General features: G+C 50.0%; 1 protein-coding gene across 4 annotated transcripts in view; it reads left to right on the forward strand.

The window, feature by feature from the left end:
• Positions 1–3,680: 3,680 nt before the first annotated feature.
• Positions 3,681–17,413, forward strand: part of SLX9 (SLX9 ribosome biogenesis factor) — a 65,885-nt gene continuing 52,152 nt past the window's right edge. For 2 of the 4 annotated variants that reach the window (XM_076341970.1, XM_076341971.1), the window contains exons 1-3: positions 3,681–3,836; positions 5,709–5,817; positions 8,032–8,148. In XM_076341970.1, the coding sequence (XP_076198085.1) occupies positions 3,681–3,836; positions 5,709–5,817; positions 8,032–8,148 (382 nt within the window). Of the gene's footprint in view, positions 3,837–4,109; positions 4,179–5,708; positions 5,818–8,031; positions 8,149–17,413 lie in introns of those variants that run through there. The other 2 variants (XM_076341973.1, XM_076341972.1) reach the window with 2 other exon arrangements.

Below are 17,413 nucleotides of genomic sequence, written 5' to 3' on the forward strand. Positions count from 1 at the left end.
AACGTGCCCTTTTTGCCCCACTTTTAACCTTTCACAGCACCACCGGGGGCTAGCCCATTCCCCTGGTGGGCAAATAAAGCTGGTAGTGAGGGAAACTGGTTCCTCTGGGAGCTATCGGTAGCCCCTAGGTGTGGAGAAGATGGGGAGCTGGCTCCCCTCAGACTCTGGGTTGGGTTCTGAAATTTTTGCGTTGGGGCTCGCTGCTGGTGTAGCGAGGCCGCCTCACTTGGCAGAGGATGCTAGCACTGTTTTCACTGTGGCACAGCTCAGGGCTGTGTGGGTTTTTTTAAGCAGGCTTCAAATTTGTTTTGCAGGCTGCAATAACTCCTCCCAATGCACCCGTAACAGTATTTCCCTGAGCAGAGAGGAACCGGCTCCTGGCAACTATCTCTTAACCTCTTTAGGGCACTAAAGTAAAAAAAAAAGTCATTTAGAAAATGTACAGGATCGTAGATTTTTTATAAAGATAATTAATGTGAAGCTTTTGTTAATTGCTTTGTAGGTTCCTCTTCCAGCAAGCTAATGTTGAGTGACCGTGATGCATTGTAAGACACCAATGCAGTTCACCTGCTGCTGTCTTACAGTTATGGAGCTGGGTTTATTTTTGCAGCAAGCAAAGAGAATCGCAGCGCTAGCAGCAAATTTCTGAGCCCTGATGAATGCTCCATGGGTTAATGTTTTTATTAAAGAAGACAACAGAGATCTGGGCTGGTTTCACCACAGCCAGGCGCTGGATGTAGCTAGAGAGCATCATAGCAATGCTTGCAGCGGGATGGGAGTGTTGGAGCAGCTCTCACCTGGCTGGTGCAGGATACGGTAGGGATGGAGCCCAAGACTGAGCCTGCTGGGAGCTGGAGTGCCCACCCCAGCTTGCTCGGAAAGGCCAGGTGGCTGCAGCTGGATGCTGCAGAGCAGCCCCCAGCCCCGGAGCAGGTGGGCTAGGGCAGATGAAGCTGGGAAAGCTGGTGGGGCTTCCTGCCAGCATTGCTGGTTGCAAATTTGGGGGAAGGAAGTGTGCTCGAGTGAGATGAGCTGCTGTAATTCTTCCTTTTGTATTGCATGAGGCCCTTATCGGGCTGCTCTTTCCTCTTCGATTATTTCATTGGGTTTGTCAAACTGCTCTGCTCCCACTGACAAAAAGTTGAAGGAAGGGGGTGGCAGAGCTGGGAGCCTCCTGAGCTGGAGCAGCAGGAGCAGAACAGGTATACTGTGGGTCCTTGTAGTCCAAAGCTGAAGCTCGCTGGCGTGCTCCCAGTTCCTCCTGAGCTGTTCGTCATGTTCTCTTGCAGCTTTGGCCTTGAGTGGACATCCACAGCAAAGCATTGTCCCTAACAATTCCCAGGGGACCCTTAACACTTGTTCCCCCTGCTGCCTCCAGCATATCAGTGCTTAGCCTGGTAGCTCGTTAGTCCTGGCTATTTACTACATGTATTAGACAATGAGTAGTTACTCTTACGCTGTGTCCATGCTTTCACAACTGCACATGGGACAAGATGTCCAAGAAGAAGCAAGCCAGGGCTGGAGCAGGCAGCATTAGGATGCTGGTGTCCAACCTCTCCTGCTCGCTAACCCCTGCAGCCGGCAAAGCCCGTGATCCTTCTGCATGGGTTTCACCTGCTTGAGGTTTTAACCTTTGATACTTCCCAGTTTGGGTACAACTTCCATTTTTTAGAGGATGTCTTTTTGTTTCTACATTTTATTTCTCCTTGCTGCTGTTTAAGCCTGCTGCAGGTGAAGGGGGTGGGCATCCTTTGGAGACATGTACATGCTTAGTCGTAGCGCTTATGCTCCCCAACCCAACTGTAAGCATTTTAAGCTGTTAAACATGCCTTTTTCTATTTTCTTTTAACCATCTTTATTTTTATTAGTTCCCCTTTTTAATTTTTTTTTTTACTAGAGTGGACTGTTTCACCCTGCCACCAACTGTGGGACTGTTGTGGTTTTTGCAGGATGCTCTTGAGCAGCTGGGGTCAGGGGCAGGTTATCCAGCTGTGCATCCAGCTGGGCACTCTCATAGCGGTTGCTCCCCAGAGTCATTGATTTTGGTCATCAGAGATGTCATTTTGGTGCTTTGCTCCTAAATGATACTCACCCAGCCTAGAACAGGGTAATGGAAGTTTTCCCGGTGTTATTTTCTATCCCTGACGAACATTAAATCTTCCCTGTATCCCAGCCACTGCCATACTCTGGCTGAACGAGCGGCAGGGAGCAGGGATTCGGGAAGGCTGTGGGATCTCCATCCTCAGAGATATTTTTTATTTTCAACCTTCTACTATTTGTATAGGGGTATGCTTGGTTGTGAGCAGGTGCCTAAGCTGGACGTGGCCTCTTTCCAAGCAGCATCACCTTCCTAGGGACCTCTCTCCGCATTTCCCCATGTCCTTGGTACCCACAAGGAAGGTCACCAGCTGTGCACTTGCCTTGCACGGCTTGCCTTGCACTCCTGCACTGCCCATGCTGATCCACACTCATCAACTCCTCAGCTGGGTGGGAGCGTCTGCCACCCTGGAGATGGAGTCATCGATGCTGGCCTTCCCGCTGGGAGTAGCTTGGCTTCGCCCAGCTTCGCTCTTCCCATCCTCTGGCACGTCCTTGCTCATCCGTCTGCAAGCCAGGGCTGAACAAGGGACCTGAGGAAAAGGAAAAAAAAACTTCAGTCAGCATAGAGAAGTATGCAGCAAGAAGTTTGCTTTGCTTTAAGAAACCAGTTACTGGTGAACACATTTGTCATTGTATTTTTGGGGTTTTTATTTTTTGAGGTTTCAAAAAAGCAGTGGAAAAATGCTACCCAGGGTAGCCCCGAAGCAAGGGTGGGGATGCAGGTCCCTGGGGCTGCTCCCCAGTGTCAGGCCCTGGGAAACACAGCTCAGAGGGGGATGGGGAGGGCAGAGAAAGGCCAGCTGGAAAATGAAGACACATTAACCATGGAGCACCCATTGGGTCTTTTTAAGAGCAAACCCACTGTGGTTTCCAAGGCTGGAGCTTTTTATTTACCTGGGGGGGAGAAGCAGCTTTGCATTTTACCCCCTTGCATGCATGGAAAGGTGCAGCTAGGGCTGAGGCTGTTTTGTTGGGGGTCTCCGCTTGGGTCCATGACTGCACAAACACATGCTCGGGCTCCACTGAGGCTCATCAGGTATTTTCTGCTGTTGCAACCATGGAAATAATTTCTGGCAGGGAGTTTGAGAGTCCAGTTTTCTGTCCTACCGTGGCATCCTGGTCCCTGGCTAGCGCTACCGAGAGGCCTCAGCTCTTCCAGGGGCTTACACCAGACTTTAACTGTGTTGCAGGATCTCTGGGTTTAACCTAAGCACACTGAACGAACACCCTCCAGCTGTCTCCAGGGGCCACCTTCGGCAGGCTGCCTGCCCTACTGCCAGCCTGAAGGTGATTAACCCCCCGGCTGCCCATTATGCCACCATTACGCGTCAGAGTTAACAGCCGCGGAGCAAGTTGGCTGGAACTGCCTCGAAGGCGCTTCCTGGGCTCTGCCCATGGCTGGGGGGGCTCCCCGGGGGCCCCAACCCCGCTGGGGCCGGTGCCCTCCGCTGCCGCAGCCGCCCCAGGAGCCGGCGCCGCCAACCACCAGGGCCCGCCCGGGAGGGGGCGGCCCCGGGGCGGGAGAGGCGCGGCGCAGGCCGGACCGCCTCCTTCCGCCCCGCTCCGTCGCGCCGCCCGCCATGGTGGGGAAGGCCAAGCGTCAGCGGCTCCACCGCGCCGCCCCCCGGCCCTGGCCCGCCCGGGATCCGCCGCCGCTCCCCGAGCCCGGCCCCGGCCCCGGCCCCGGCCCCGGTCTGGGCCCCAGTGCGGTCGGCTGGAGCGCGGCGGCCGGCAAGGTATCGGGGGCGGGCGGGGCGGGGAGCGGAGCGGAGGGGGCACGTGCGGCGCGGCGTCACGTGGGGCGGGGCTCCGCCTCCCGCGCGCGGGCGGTGGCGGTCACGGGGCGGGGAGTGGGGGGAGCGGCTTGCGAGGGGCCGGCCCGGCCGCGGCCGGTGGCGGCGGCTCGGTGGTGGCTGAGGCGGTAATCCCCCGGCTGCGCCGCCAGGGGAGAGGGTCGGCACTCGATCCCTGCGCGATCCCAGCCCTGCTCGGTGTCTTGAGCTCTTGGGACCCCGTGGAGTCCCACGCGGTGGCCGTCAGGGGCGCAGGACCCTCGCGGGGTGTCACCGCACCGCCAGGTGTGACTCTGCAGGGTGTCTAAGGACGCCCCTTGGTCCTGGACATGGTGAAGCGCTGGTGGTAGCTGGCAGGATCTCAGAGGGGCAGAAGATCGAGTGAAATTGTCTCCTGAAGGCCGGTCTCCTTTTTCTGCTTAGAAAAGTCATGTTATGCCCTTGATGCTGTTCTTGCGGCCTTGAGGCTGCTGTGGCACTCCTTGCTGGGCAGCTGCTTGTCTGTCACACCGCTTATCACCAGTGGGAGTGTGCCGACAAGGGCACGGCTCGTCAGAGCAGGCAGGGACGCGAAACAAGGGAGCCTAGAGCTTCAGGACTCCAGTGCAAGGTCCTGCCTGTGCACCGTGGGAGTCCCAGCATGCTGCTCCGGTGGCAGCTATTGCTGCTCCACACCATCAGCCACGATGATGGAACTGCCACGTAGTGGCAGCTATGGCAGCCACCATATGGCAGCCACCATAGCTATGGCAGCTACGCTATGGCAGCCACCATAGTATCCCCAGGTCTTTAGCATGCAGGGAGGAGAGCCTGCTTAGGGAGGTGGTGGTGACAGACACGTGGCAGCACTGCTCCTGTTGCTGGGGGAAGGGGTGCCTGTGCTGCGTCTCAGTGGGGTAGCTGCAGTAGTGGGGATCATTACCAGCAAGTGATGGGAGCAGAGGGGTAAGAGGCTGCCTGGCTCGTTTTGCAGTGGTTCTCTTTGATTTCAGGTTAGGGCAGGTGGAGATGAGCTGACAGTTTACACACAATCATTTAGATTTAGACCATGTCTGGTTTCACCAGCTGTGTTATTAATACACAGTTCAGGTTAAAGCTGGGTGCCTTCCCCAGCCCCCTCGCAGTAAGGACACAGAACAGCAGTAAATGGGTTTTATGCACCTACAGCTTTCCTTGTGAGGAGGGAGGAATGGGCTGTGCCATATGCAGCTGGTTTTATACCACTATAAAGTTATGTGTTGGTGCTGGGAGACACTGCTGGCTAAAATAATAAATTCTTCTAAGCCAACCAGAGAAGCTACTGCAAAGCTTAGGACTTAGGGAGGTATTGCATGCTTAAAGGAACTAGATGCTGAAGATGTGATAAGTTGCTGGTAGTCACTGAATCTGCTTAATGTCCATCAATTTAGGATTTAGGCCCCTAATCTGCTCATTTGTTGCTTATCTGTATTGTTACGTGCTTACGTACCTGTAATAAACCTGGCTTTTCCTAAGGATGCTGTTCACAGTTCTTCTAGGAATAATACCTGAATTCACTTGAGTGAGGTGAGGTTGAGTTCAGGTGGAAATCTGTTAGAAATAGAACAGTCCAAAACGTGACTTTGTGAGATTTCCTTCTGGGTGGAAGAGCCTGGGGGCGCCAGGCCAGTGACATGACTTACCTCTCCCTGCCTGCTCAGGAGAGGCACCTGCACACTACCGCTGGAGTGTGCACCCTGCTCCCGTCTGGATGGTGCTGGGTTTGATTTTTTTTTTTAATGAATGTTGCCTGGTGGTGTTTGTACTGACTTCTGCTTAATGTTTCTTTTGGATAAGGACTGGGACTTCTCATCTTCTGGTATCTTTTCCGGGCTGAAGATTGACCCTGATACTCTAGTAAAGAAGCTTGACTTGGACTCCAGAAGCATCATTTCCTCCAGAACAGGTCTGTTGTATTTTGAATGAGTGCCACATTAGGTTGTGAGCAAAGACACGGGGGACTGTATTTGCAGTGGCTGTCAGAACAAGCCCAGGAGAATCGAACCCAAACACAGCTTCCCGTGTTCCCGCAGGGGCTTTTAAAAGTGGTTTCTGTTTGGGGTTGGAGGAGGCAGAAAGGCATGTATGTACTTAGTGCTCCCTAGGTAGGGAAGTAGCTTCAGGCTACCTGACACTGCTGGGCTGTGCGGTGCAGCTGGAGCCCCCACCTGCAGGATGTCCTCATGCCTGTGGGATGTCCTCATGCAGCCAAAGGCTCCTGGCTCCCAGAGGCTGAGGGGACAGCAGAGCCTAGGCTGTGACCTGATCTCTGGGCTTCCTCTGCGGCTGCTTTTGCCTTACCAGCAGCTGCCATATTCATACCCCAATATTTTGTCAGCAAGTTGCTTGTTGTGCATCAGCAGTGCTTTACCCACGGCAGCCTGATTGTAGCCAGTTCTCTCCTCCTGTTCCTTGCTGTTGCTAGGTCCCTGACTCAAGGACTCCTGGGCAGGAGAGTCCAGCTCACCAGGGAGTGTTGGGAGTGAGAGTGGAAACAGGGATGGGATGATAGAGGCTTTTGTTTTCTAGTCCCACAACAAAGAAATGCTCCCTCTAGCTGCTTAGTGGCAGACAGAGCTTGGTATCTGAAACCGGGTTTCACCTCTCTAAATGGAAACTGATGGCACAGCAGTCTGTCCTGGTGCAGAAGATGCGTGTGACTCCCAAATACATTGTTTGCAAACTAAACTAATTTCTTCTCTTCGTGCAGATTAATATGGCTACAGTGACTTTGTCTTCATGTTTAGGGCTACAAACAAACCCAGTAACCACCCAAGGGCTAGTGGTTACCCGAGCAGTGGTGAGCTGTAGCAGCCATAGCCCATCGGTCACATTTGGTCACAGAGTGAGGGAATGGGAAGGTTGTGTGAGGACACATTTGCTGGAGGTGCTTGCCCTCTGCACAGAAATCTTTGTGAAATGTATTGTTTTCAAAACACTGAGCTCATTGTTCGTAACTCTCCTGGGAAAAGAACATGTGTGCTTATGTGTGTGCATGTGAACATAGCCATCTCTTTAATTAAATTAGACAGCATGTTGTTGAAGGCTGACAGCCTGCAATCCTAGTCTTTCATTGCAGGCTACAGCTGTACATGTCTGGTTTATAAATAGACCTGTGCTGCTGGTCCCTGTGCAGTGCTGATGATGCAGATGTGCGATGCCTGACTATGTTTAACCCTCTCTTGAGGCTGCGTGCTGGCTTCCTGCAGACAGCGATGCTGACCCCAATGCTTTGTGCTCCCTTGCACTTTCCAGATGATCAGCTAAAAATAGCTCTTCATTTGGGGGCTCAAAACTGCAACTCAACGAGGCAAAAAGTGATTTTTTTTTTTTTTTTTTAAATCTTCCCAAGCTGCTGTGCCCTTTCTTCTTGTATCACTCTGGAACCATATGGAGGCTTTTTCATTATGGAAACCAATTCATTTTTTTGTGTTAATTCAGTGAACTGTAACGAGGCTGTGCATACAGTGGCAGACACCCTGGAGTTAGAAAAGAGATTCTAGGCAGACGTGCTTTGTCTCCTGGTATCTCTGGTCAGCTGAAAGCCTGTTCAGCAGGAAATTCAACTTGACTCCAACCCTCCCCCCCCTCTTCCTCCCATTCTCCCTTAGCTCAGTGCATGGGGCAGTAGGGTAGGATTCTCCTACACATTGTTATTTTAAGATTTAATAGCAAGACAAAAAAGTGTTTCTCTCCCACTTACTTTTCAAGCTCTGAGAAGGTCAAGTTGGCAGACTGTAGGTAGGCTTACTCTCTATCTCCCGTGCTTCTCACAGCTGAAGAAGATTTTTTTCTGTCAAGGTTGCTATGTGGCAGTTGAGAAAGCTGGTATATTTGACCTCCCTGTGTGTGCGCATGCACGCGTGCCTAACGTTACCTAAGATTGCTTCACATTATCTAAGATTGCTGGTATCTCTGTATTTTGTGTTACCATCTGGCTTTGTGCTGTGACACTTTAGGGACAGCCAGGAAGACTTCAGTGTGGGCTTAAAGAGGCCTGCAGGGCATGAGTGAAACAAGGGAGTGGTTACAGGGCTTGGACCTGGCAGGAAACCCTCTGCTGGGTTACCAAGCCCAGCTGGCAGCTACGGGTTTTGGCTCTGTTATCTCTCTTCTTTAGATCCTGCATCCCTCTGCTTTTGGAGGTATAGTTCCCAGAAAGCCAGCATCTCACTCCATGGCTGTGCTTCCATGGCATTGCAGCTTGGTCAAAGGTCTCTGCATAAGATGTTTCCAGGTAAAACATTTGACCTTCCTACTACTATTCTGCCTCTGTTCCTTTCTCCACTTGGGCTTTCACATTTTGGCTTTGTGCCTGAACTGGGGGACCCAACTTCTGTCTTTACAGAGCCCGAGCACCAAAACTATGTCAGCTGGAGTGCTCTCTGCTAATTCTGAAGCTGTCAGATGTGGAGCTGGCCCGGAAGGATATGCAGGGTTGAGAGATAGCTTGTTGCTGGAAAAGTAAGGAAGAAGAGGTGGTGATGTTGGCTTGCGGCTCCATCTGTCAGCACACCCCCTCACTGTTTAAGAGAGGATAGTGGCTGGCTAAATCAGCAGAAGAGACCTGGAAAGCCTGGTCTCCTCTGAGCATGGTGCAGGAACAGCAGTTGCTCCTGGACCAGTTTGAGGTGGTGGTGTAGGGGGAAGAGCCAGCCGGGCCTGCTCCTGTGGGGCTGCCTGGAAGACTTGGAGGGTTGTGGAGCTCCCTTTCCTCTCAGTCTTGTCTCTTTGTCCTTCTCTAACTGGGATGAGTAGGTGACTATGACGGTGCATCTTTAGCTGGCTGATTCTCTCGGGTTCCTTGGCCTCCTTCTCTGCCTTCTATGCCTAGGATGTACTTTCTGGCTCCCCACTTTCCCTCTGTCCATCCTCTGCCTATTTGACATGCTTGTGTGGTTCCTTCCTCTCTCCCATGTGGCCTGGGCACTCAGAGCAGCTTTTGCAGAAGTTCTTTGCCTTTTGTCCAGCTGTGAAGGTGTCTGTGCTCATGACAAAATTTTCTGCTTCATTTTCTCTGGAGAAGATGAGGTGACTCTTGGTTTCTGTCATCTTTTTATTCTAGCACCAGGAGTTTAGAGGTAAATGAGGACTGTTAGTCCAGCAGCTGCAGGAGATGTGTTTCACTCCACTGTTACGTTGCTGTGTCTGCCATGAGCTGACTGTGCCCTGCCATATCGCAATTCTTCTGAATGCCTTAGATTTGGGAGGTGATGGAGAGCTGAAGAAACAAGCTGCAGAGAAAGGCAAATGCTTCTTTGAAAGCCTCAGATGCTGTTAGTGGTTGGGGCTGACATCTGTAGTAAGGATCATCTCTCCCAGCCTGGCCTGGACAGACTTTTTTCTCAGGGTTTGTGTTCAGTTTTGTTGTCAAAGAGGATGACTGCCTTCTCCTCATGTTCCTACAGCAGGTTTCAAGTTGCCTTGTCTTCATTCAAAGCAGCCTGCAGAAGGATGGGGGTGTGGGGAGATGTGTAAGTGTGGGCCTTGGGTGCGGTGGGGGGAAAGGCTGCCTGAACTGTGGGGCTCTAACAAAGACAGGGAAGCTTGGACAGGAGGCAGAGAGGTGACATTTTGAATTCACTTAATTGTTTGGAGTACCTGTAGAACCAGCTGATAGTGGCAAATGAAAAATATCCCTTGTGTACTGAATTTTTACACTGTGCTTCATTCTACAGGTCTGGTTTCTTCCAATTAAAATCTAGTCTGAGGAAGAGCTTGGAATTGGGTTAGATTTTAGAAGATGCCGGCCTGGAGCTCAACAGTAGTCAAAAAAGCAAATTGGCTGTTAGGAAGTAGGAGGAAAAGAGAATGACCTGGAAAGCGTTGTTATGTTCCATAAATAAATCCATAGTACATGCAGCTATTTGATGCTCTGTGTGGCCCTGGTCCTCTTGTCTCAGAAAAGACCAGCAAAGGTTCAGAGAAAGGCAGCAAGGCTGTTCAGAGGCCTGGGATGCCCATTTAGTTGTTCCTAAAGCAAAAGCCCTGGGCTCTTCAGCAGGGGAAAGGCAGTGAGGCAGGGTGTGATGGAAGCCTGGAAGCTGCATGGTGAGGGAGGGTGGGTGCAGCTGTCTGCTGTCTCTTCCACTACAAACCTGGAAGAAGCAACGGCAATAGCAAATGCTAGACACACACTTGAACAAGACATTTTGTGTCTCACATGGCGAATTCAGCTCTGGGCTCCATGTCTGTGCGTGATGTGAGTGCTGGACGCTTCTGTGAGTTCAGAAAGGGGCTGCACAGATTGATGGAGGGGGCCATCAGAGTTTCTTAATGCAAGGACTCATCTGGTTTGGGATGCACAGGTAGAGTGTGGTGGTTCTGCTCCTGCTGGGTCTTAGATGGAAAAGGGAGGGATATCGAGGCCTGGAAATGGCTTGTAGTGTTGCAAAAGGAGTGGAGACGGGCTTCTCCCATCCCTGGGTGGTTGTCCTAAATCCAACAAGGTCCCTGCATGCAGCGCAGAGAGGCAGCTGGGGGGCTGTGCGGTGGCTCAGGCCACCAGGATGTGCAGGGAGGGGACACAGGCTGCCACCAGGGCAGTGTGGGTCAGCTGGGGCAAGAGGAGGGCCCGGACTGCGGCCATGGGACTGTGTGATGTGCTAGGGGCTAACTAAACAACAGCAGAGCATGGTTACTTCCACATGATGAAAAGCTTCATCTGGAAGACCTGCTTTGATGCGCTGGAGCCGGAGGGATGCAATCCTGTAGGAAACCAAGGCATCGTTCTGCTGGGGATCGGGGACTATTGTCTGTAGCCACCAATGAGAGAGGAGGCCTCTCTCTCTACTTTTTTCCCCCTTAGTTTTCCTCAATTTGTTAAGTGATCAGCTTTTGCTGCTTTTTTGGCTGTGGTTATTCTGAGGGAACAGGGAGGAGCACGATACGTAAGTTGGAAAGTTCAGCATCTATAGCAGGGTTAGCATCTTGGTTAACACGAGTGATTGTGTGTGCTTGCACAGGTGTGTGCTGGGACTGAAAGGAGATGGAAAGAGGCCCCTTGTTTTGGGAGGATAAACTGGTGGTGTTGGTTCTTGCCAACTGAAGGCCCCATTTTTCTGAGGATTTCTGAGGATTCCTGGTGCATCTGGTGGAGGCAGGGTGCCCTGTCGAAGTATCTGCTACTCTCATGGTAATGGTCTCGTTGCTTCCCTTAGATACAAGGCTGATTCAGCGAGCTGCTTGTGATCGGTGCGAGGTATCAGCTTAGGCTGTTCTGGCACCAGTAATTCTTGTGGCATGAGAAGGAAAGGGTGGAACTGTAATAAAAAATGTCACCAAAATGGAATTCATTATAGGTGAGTCTTGCATGTGTGATGGTAGAAAGCCAGTGGTCTAAAATGGAAAGTATTTTAATACGGGGAGCTCTGAGCCATGTCGTACTGTGAAGCAGACCTGCTGCAACTACTTTCTTCTGCTCTGCTTCTTGTCTTTAATCATTAGCTCATCTTAACACCAGATTCCAGATGATTTCCACATGCTCGTAGGTAACAAAAGCCAGCAACATCACTGTGAACACTGGAGTTAAGTCCATGAGTTGCTTGCTTGCTGAATGACTGCTTCCTATCAGTATAGTTTACTTAGCCACTGATGTAATGTAAATCAAATGCTTTGCCATAATCTAATTCATGCAAGGACCTCTGTTACTAGTGTGAGTGAATAAATCTCATCTGGGTGAGCCTCTGTAGCGTGGGAATTAAACGTTTCCAACTAAGTCAGAAATAATGGCCTGTCATATGGGGGGGTTGCTTTTTTTTTTTTTTAATTGCTTTAACTTTCCTTCCTCAGTGTTTGCTCCTTGAAGCAAGGGCCTGTCAAGCATGGCTCTGGCAAACCAGTTGCCTGAGAATGTCTCTTTTTTTGGAGTGGATGATGAACCAGTTGTGGAATGATATGAACAACTGGACTGGCAGCTTCCTGCTTTATTTTCAGCTTCTCCAGAAGGGAACTATGACAAGATGTGTTGTTGAGAAAGCAAAAGTGCAACGGCAGCAAGTGCTACCACTTCAGAATTGCTTGCAAAACCTTAGCTTGTCACCTTGATTTCTGAGGTTGTGGCAAGAGTAGCTTTTCCTGCAGATTGCTCTAGCTCCTCCTGTGCCACTGGTGAGCCAAGAAAATGTGAAACATGGATTAAAACCATTTGCTGCTTCTGGTCCTGGACCACTTAAGAGTCCTTAAAGAGACCGTAAGGTCTACCAGAGGGTAGGTTTAGATTGGACATAAAGAAGACGGTTTTTTACGATGAGGGTGGTGAGACACTGGAACAGGTTGCCCAGAGAAGCTGTGGATGCCCCATCATTTCAAGTGTTCAAGGTCAGGTTGGACAGGGCTTTAAGCAACCTGATCTAGTGAAAGATGAAAGGGGGGTTGGACTAGATGGTCTCTGAAGGTCACTTCCAACCCAGACCACTCTGTGAGTCTATGATTCTATACCGAGATGGGGGGCACAGAGTGATGTAGGGCATCAGCTTGAACAGAGGTTGTGCTGGGCCTTGCTGTTGCTGAAGCCTGGATCTGCACAACATGATGCAAAAGTATAGGGGAGTTTCAGACATGCATGCTGTAATACCTCTGACTTTCCCTTTGTATCTTGAGAGCTTTCATCCTCTGATGACCAGGACTGTCTTGCAGCATGTGCCCTCTGTCAGTGGCACAGAGGGGAGCAGAGGAGTGAAGTTACTGAGCACCTGACAAAGAAGGAAGTCCCTTTTCCTCCTGAAGAAATGTGGAGACATTCTGGAGACAGAATAAAATCAGGCCAAGCAGGAACCTGATGGCTTGGAATTGCTGGAGTCTGCAGGCTGTGTACAGCCTTGCTTTTCCCCTTTCTTAGATACTCTGTGAGTTCCTTTTGTTACCAAGCCTCCCTCTGCAGAGTCACTGACTATGCCCTTCTGGTTTGCACCTCAGCTTCTGCACTGGTGTTCCAGATTTGCTGTGTCTGTTGCATATCTGTTTCCTTCTCCTTGGGCTCTGCAGCCGCTTGTCCAATCCTGTTCTTTTGTAGCCTCAAATGAGAAGAAGAAAAGCTGTGGTTGGTTGGCATCGTGGTCCTGCCACCATGCACTAACTTCATGTGACATGATTTGCTTTCCTGTTTTTTTTTTTAATGGGTGATGTGCCAGAATCCATGTAAGACCTCTCCTCTTCCAGCATCGCTGTTCCAGCAGTGTCTGGACTCAGGGTTACCACTGCAGTGGATCCACTGTTGTGTTGCTTACAGAATTGCAGCCATGGCCTGTCCCCAGTTACTCTTCAGGAGTTCTGACAGGATGCAAATCTTTGTGTCCCATAATTTATTCCTATCAGTTCGTTGGATTTGTGCTTGTTTGTGGCCTTTAAATATTATGGTTCTTCCTCTTCTGTCCTCACCTCTGATCATGTTTCTCCATGAAATGCTTCTGTGCAAATCCTAGAGTTGTGCTGTTGGTAGGAGCAGGTTGCTTCTGCTGGGAAGATGTTTGCTGTGTTACTCTACAGAGCATGGTGTGAGTCTGCCCTCCTGTTGTGTCTAATCCTAGCACTGTGCACCTTCTTTAGGCAGATTTTTGGTGATGTGAATCGGTAAGAACAGGCTGGAGACGTTGGCAGCCTTCCCACTGCGTACATTTTGGGCCTTCACCTCCTGTATAACGTGCTGCCTGCCACGTTGTGTAGTCCCCTTCGGCTGTGCCTTCCTGGGTATTGTGCAGTGCCTGGCCTCGTGAGGTTTCCTGTTTGTTTTGGTTTTGGTTGGTTTTTTTTTTTCTCTTTTCTGGCATGTTGGAGTGTTTAGCAATTGAAGGATTAAAAAAAAAATTAATCCTGCTTGTTTTAATGAACGCATCCTTTCTGAATATCAGTTTTAAGCCTTTGCTGCTTTTTCTTAATGCGAGTTTGGGGTATTTTTAAATCTTCTGCTTGTGTTGGTCATTCGCCATGTCCCTGATGTAGAAAGCTGCTGGATCTTCACAATTCTGCTGCTGTCACTTTTCTTCAGCATTTAATTCTATGCTGGCAGCTGTCACGCCCATCTTGTGTTTTTTTTGTGCAGAGCGCCTTTCTCAAGCTGTTCCCCACCGTAACACTCTTCAGATGGAAAGGGGTGAAAACGGTTTGCTCTGCAAACTGAGGATGACAGTGAGCGGCCTGTGAGGAGCGGCTGTAAGCATCTCCAATGTGTGTGTAAAATGTGACGTGCTGTGCTAGTCCAAAATGACAAGATGTTCCTGCTCCATCTGTCTTTGTTATTAGCTGCCCAGGCTTTGGTCTGTGTGAATTTTGGGAGCATTGAAATGCTCTTCCTTAAGCTGGTGTCAGAGGTAGCCTATTGACGATGCCCTTGGTGGTGTTGCACTGAAATGATTTTAACATTTTTGAAAATCTCTACTTGGCATGTGGATGCTGCCCTAGGAGGAGCGGCTATTCGAGTGGAATTTGAGCTGGGATTTCTCACCTTCATGGGTGGGGACTGGATATCAACACGGCTTTAAAATGGGGCACCCAAGCTCCATTAAAGGAGCCTTCAGCTATTGCAGCTTGGATAGAGCTCAGCCTTGATCACTTGAAGTTGTGCTCCCAGCCTGTCCCACTCATCTGCTGCCCCTGATGCGGGTGGCGGCGGCAGCTGTTTTTTGTGGTCTCGGGGCAGAGAGAGTAGCTCTGCAGTATCCCTTGCCTCTTGCCCCAACAGACTGAGAATGACACATGCCAGCGGGCATCCAGCCTTGGGTAGAGACCAGCTTCCCTTCCCTGCGCAGGCTTGAGGGACGTGGGGAGCAGGGCTCAGGAAAGCCAGCAACCATTTTGGCAGCTCCTCGTTTCTCTTTCATATTCTTATCTCTACTGTATCTTCAGCCACCCAGCAGACATGAATAGTCAAAGTGCAGCCACCTTCAGCCCCTGAGCACTCTCTCCCAGGCCAGGCGTGGGCTGCACACCTATCCTTTGCGTGCCTCTCTCCTCCTTACCCACGTACCTTCTGCAAGGTGTCTGTTGTCCTTCATGTAACCTGCACAGGTCAAGGGTGTGTCCCAGGACTGGAATGTGCAGGTCTCAGGTCAAACTGCGAACTTCCTTCCATAAGCTGGTGTTTTCTCTGACATTGTGTGTGAAAGTGCTTGAAAACTCCAATAAAAGAATGTGCAAGAAGGGAAAAATTCCCAGGAAAGGGGAAATGCTGTGCAGGGATTAAACAGGCAAAGTGATACTCTTTACCTCTCCCCCAAGCCCCAAGGTTAATGACTTGGCATCCAGAAATGTCTGTGAAGGACACTGTATGTGTCTTTATTACATTGACTTGGGGAATGGTTCCTCTGCCTGTTTGCAGAAATGCAGTCCAAAAAGCATCACTCACCTCCATGCCTTGAGCTGAGCTGTAACTAACCCTGTCCGTCACTGCACCCTGACTGGTGTGATGCACCGCAGTGAGAGCCTGAACTAGTGCCACTGAGCAGGAGGAGACTCTGACCCTGCCAGGAGGCCCTTGGTCCCAGCTGAGCACTGACTGGCATGGGGCAGGAGGGAGCCCAGTTCCTTTCTTGCATAGCAGCAAGCAGAAAACTTGAATCTCCTGGAGGAGGAATGCTGTTAACTTTTGATAACCCTGTATACCACTTACTTACAGGTTTACAGGCTTGGTGGTAGCTGAAAATACGTTTATTTCAGGCTTAGGGCTACTGGCAGGCTGCTTTTGACTGTGGACAGGAGTTCCTGTAAAGAGACTGTGCCTTGACTTGAAGTAGAAAGGAGAGAGCAGGTAAAGAGCTCAGAAGGGTACATGCTGGCCTGATTGGCAGAATGGGGCCGCATCCAGGATAGCCACCCTGGTAGTTTGATAAGGTGACAGGTAGCAATTTACCATACCTGGGTAAATTGCTCTAGGCAGCAACTTACCATACATTCCTTCTTCCTTGCTTTTTGGCTGAAATTTATTTGGGTTTTTGACTGTATCATTAGGAGCTGCTCTTACCTTGACAATGCCAGATCACCTTGTAAGGGCAGTTTTGGTGTCTGACTGTTTTATAACAGGCTGTTATAAATCTGCATGGTGTTTGAGAGGAGCTCCGATAGTGGGTTGTGGTATGGGAAGCCTCTCCATTGAGGTCAGATGACCTCAGTCTACATGATGCCTCAAACAGAAGATTGTAGGTTGCAACGACTCACCTCAAAGCCAGAGGGCTCTTTGGTTGTTTTGGTCCAAAGGATGAAAATCAGTGGGACCTTGCTTCAAGAGTCAAGTTGACCAAGTTCTCCAGCAGAGGTGAAGAGCTGTGGGGACAGCTTGAAATGGAGGACAGTGACCTGCTATGGGTATCTTCTGGGAGAATTTGGAGTGGGAATCCTACTGAAAGCTAAAGACACCGATGCCTTAAATAAAAATAATAATAATTTTAAAAAAGTAAAAAATCCACACTGCTTAAAATTAGTTTAACAATTTATTGTCTGTACAGTGTGGTGCCGGCTGTGAGAATAGCTGTATGAAACTCCACTTTAATTAGAGTCAGTGCAATTAAATGAAAAGAGCTAAATGAGTGTCTAAAACTTGCACTGCTTCAAGTGCTTTGACTTCCCTTCTGGAGACAGACCATTTCCATGTTGTTAGTGCCTTCTGCCAGATCATGGGAATCAGTGGTGCTAATATTTATGGCAGTAATTAACTTTTTTTTTCTTCCCCTCCCTCTAACTGTGGCTAAGTCCTTGTTCTTAAAATTAACATTTAAAAAAAAAAAATCCTCCGATTAACTAGTGGTCATGGATACTGAGCACTACACAAACACAGTAACATTTTCCAGAGTGCCTGAAGCTGCCAAGATGTTTGCAGTCTGCTCCAGGGAGAGGAGGCTGTCGGTAGTGGGAAGAGCCAGAAATGAGTCTTAGGAGTTTGAACGATGTGTCAGATTCCTGTAATTTCTTATTATGGTTGGTTCCCGTGGCTGTGCCTGCTGCGTAACCTTCACCACTAGCGATGGTGGAAGGTGCGTGCCTGCCCTGGAGCAGCCTTTATGTGCTGCTTTGTAGGCTGCGTTGAAGCTGGGTGGCTGAATAGGAGGGTGGGGCTCAGTGAGGGACTGGGGACTCATTTGGTGAGGCTTCTGGGGTGCTGCTCTGTGCTTTTGCGAAGCTTTCCTCTGGCCTTTGTAAAAGCTCAAGCATGTGCTTTTTAGGTCAAATGTGTCAGTCCCTTGTGCCACTGAAGGGCTCGCTGAATTTGGGGCCAGTGTACCTCCTTGCCTTCCTGGTCTGGCGTGATGAGGCATGGCAGCTTGCACGTCATGCCGTGTCTTGCTCCGTGTGATAATGATTCCCAAAGCTTTAAAAAGATACTAATCTAGCCCGGTATTCTGCTGCTAAATCAGTTTAAAATGGTCAGACATCCTTACTTACACAAAACTAGATCAGCCCTGCTTAGAAGAGTGCTGAAGCTGCAGTGTTACAGAAGAGGGTTATGAACCGAAATCCATGCCTTTGCTGTTCTAATGTTACAGCTTTGGTGTAATCAAGTTATGAAATTATAA

The sequence above is a fragment of the Aptenodytes patagonicus genome, chromosome 6 (genome assembly GCF_965638725.1).
Source record: "Aptenodytes patagonicus chromosome 6, bAptPat1.pri.cur, whole genome shotgun sequence".
Taxonomy (NCBI): Eukaryota; Metazoa; Chordata; class Aves; order Sphenisciformes; family Spheniscidae; genus Aptenodytes; species Aptenodytes patagonicus.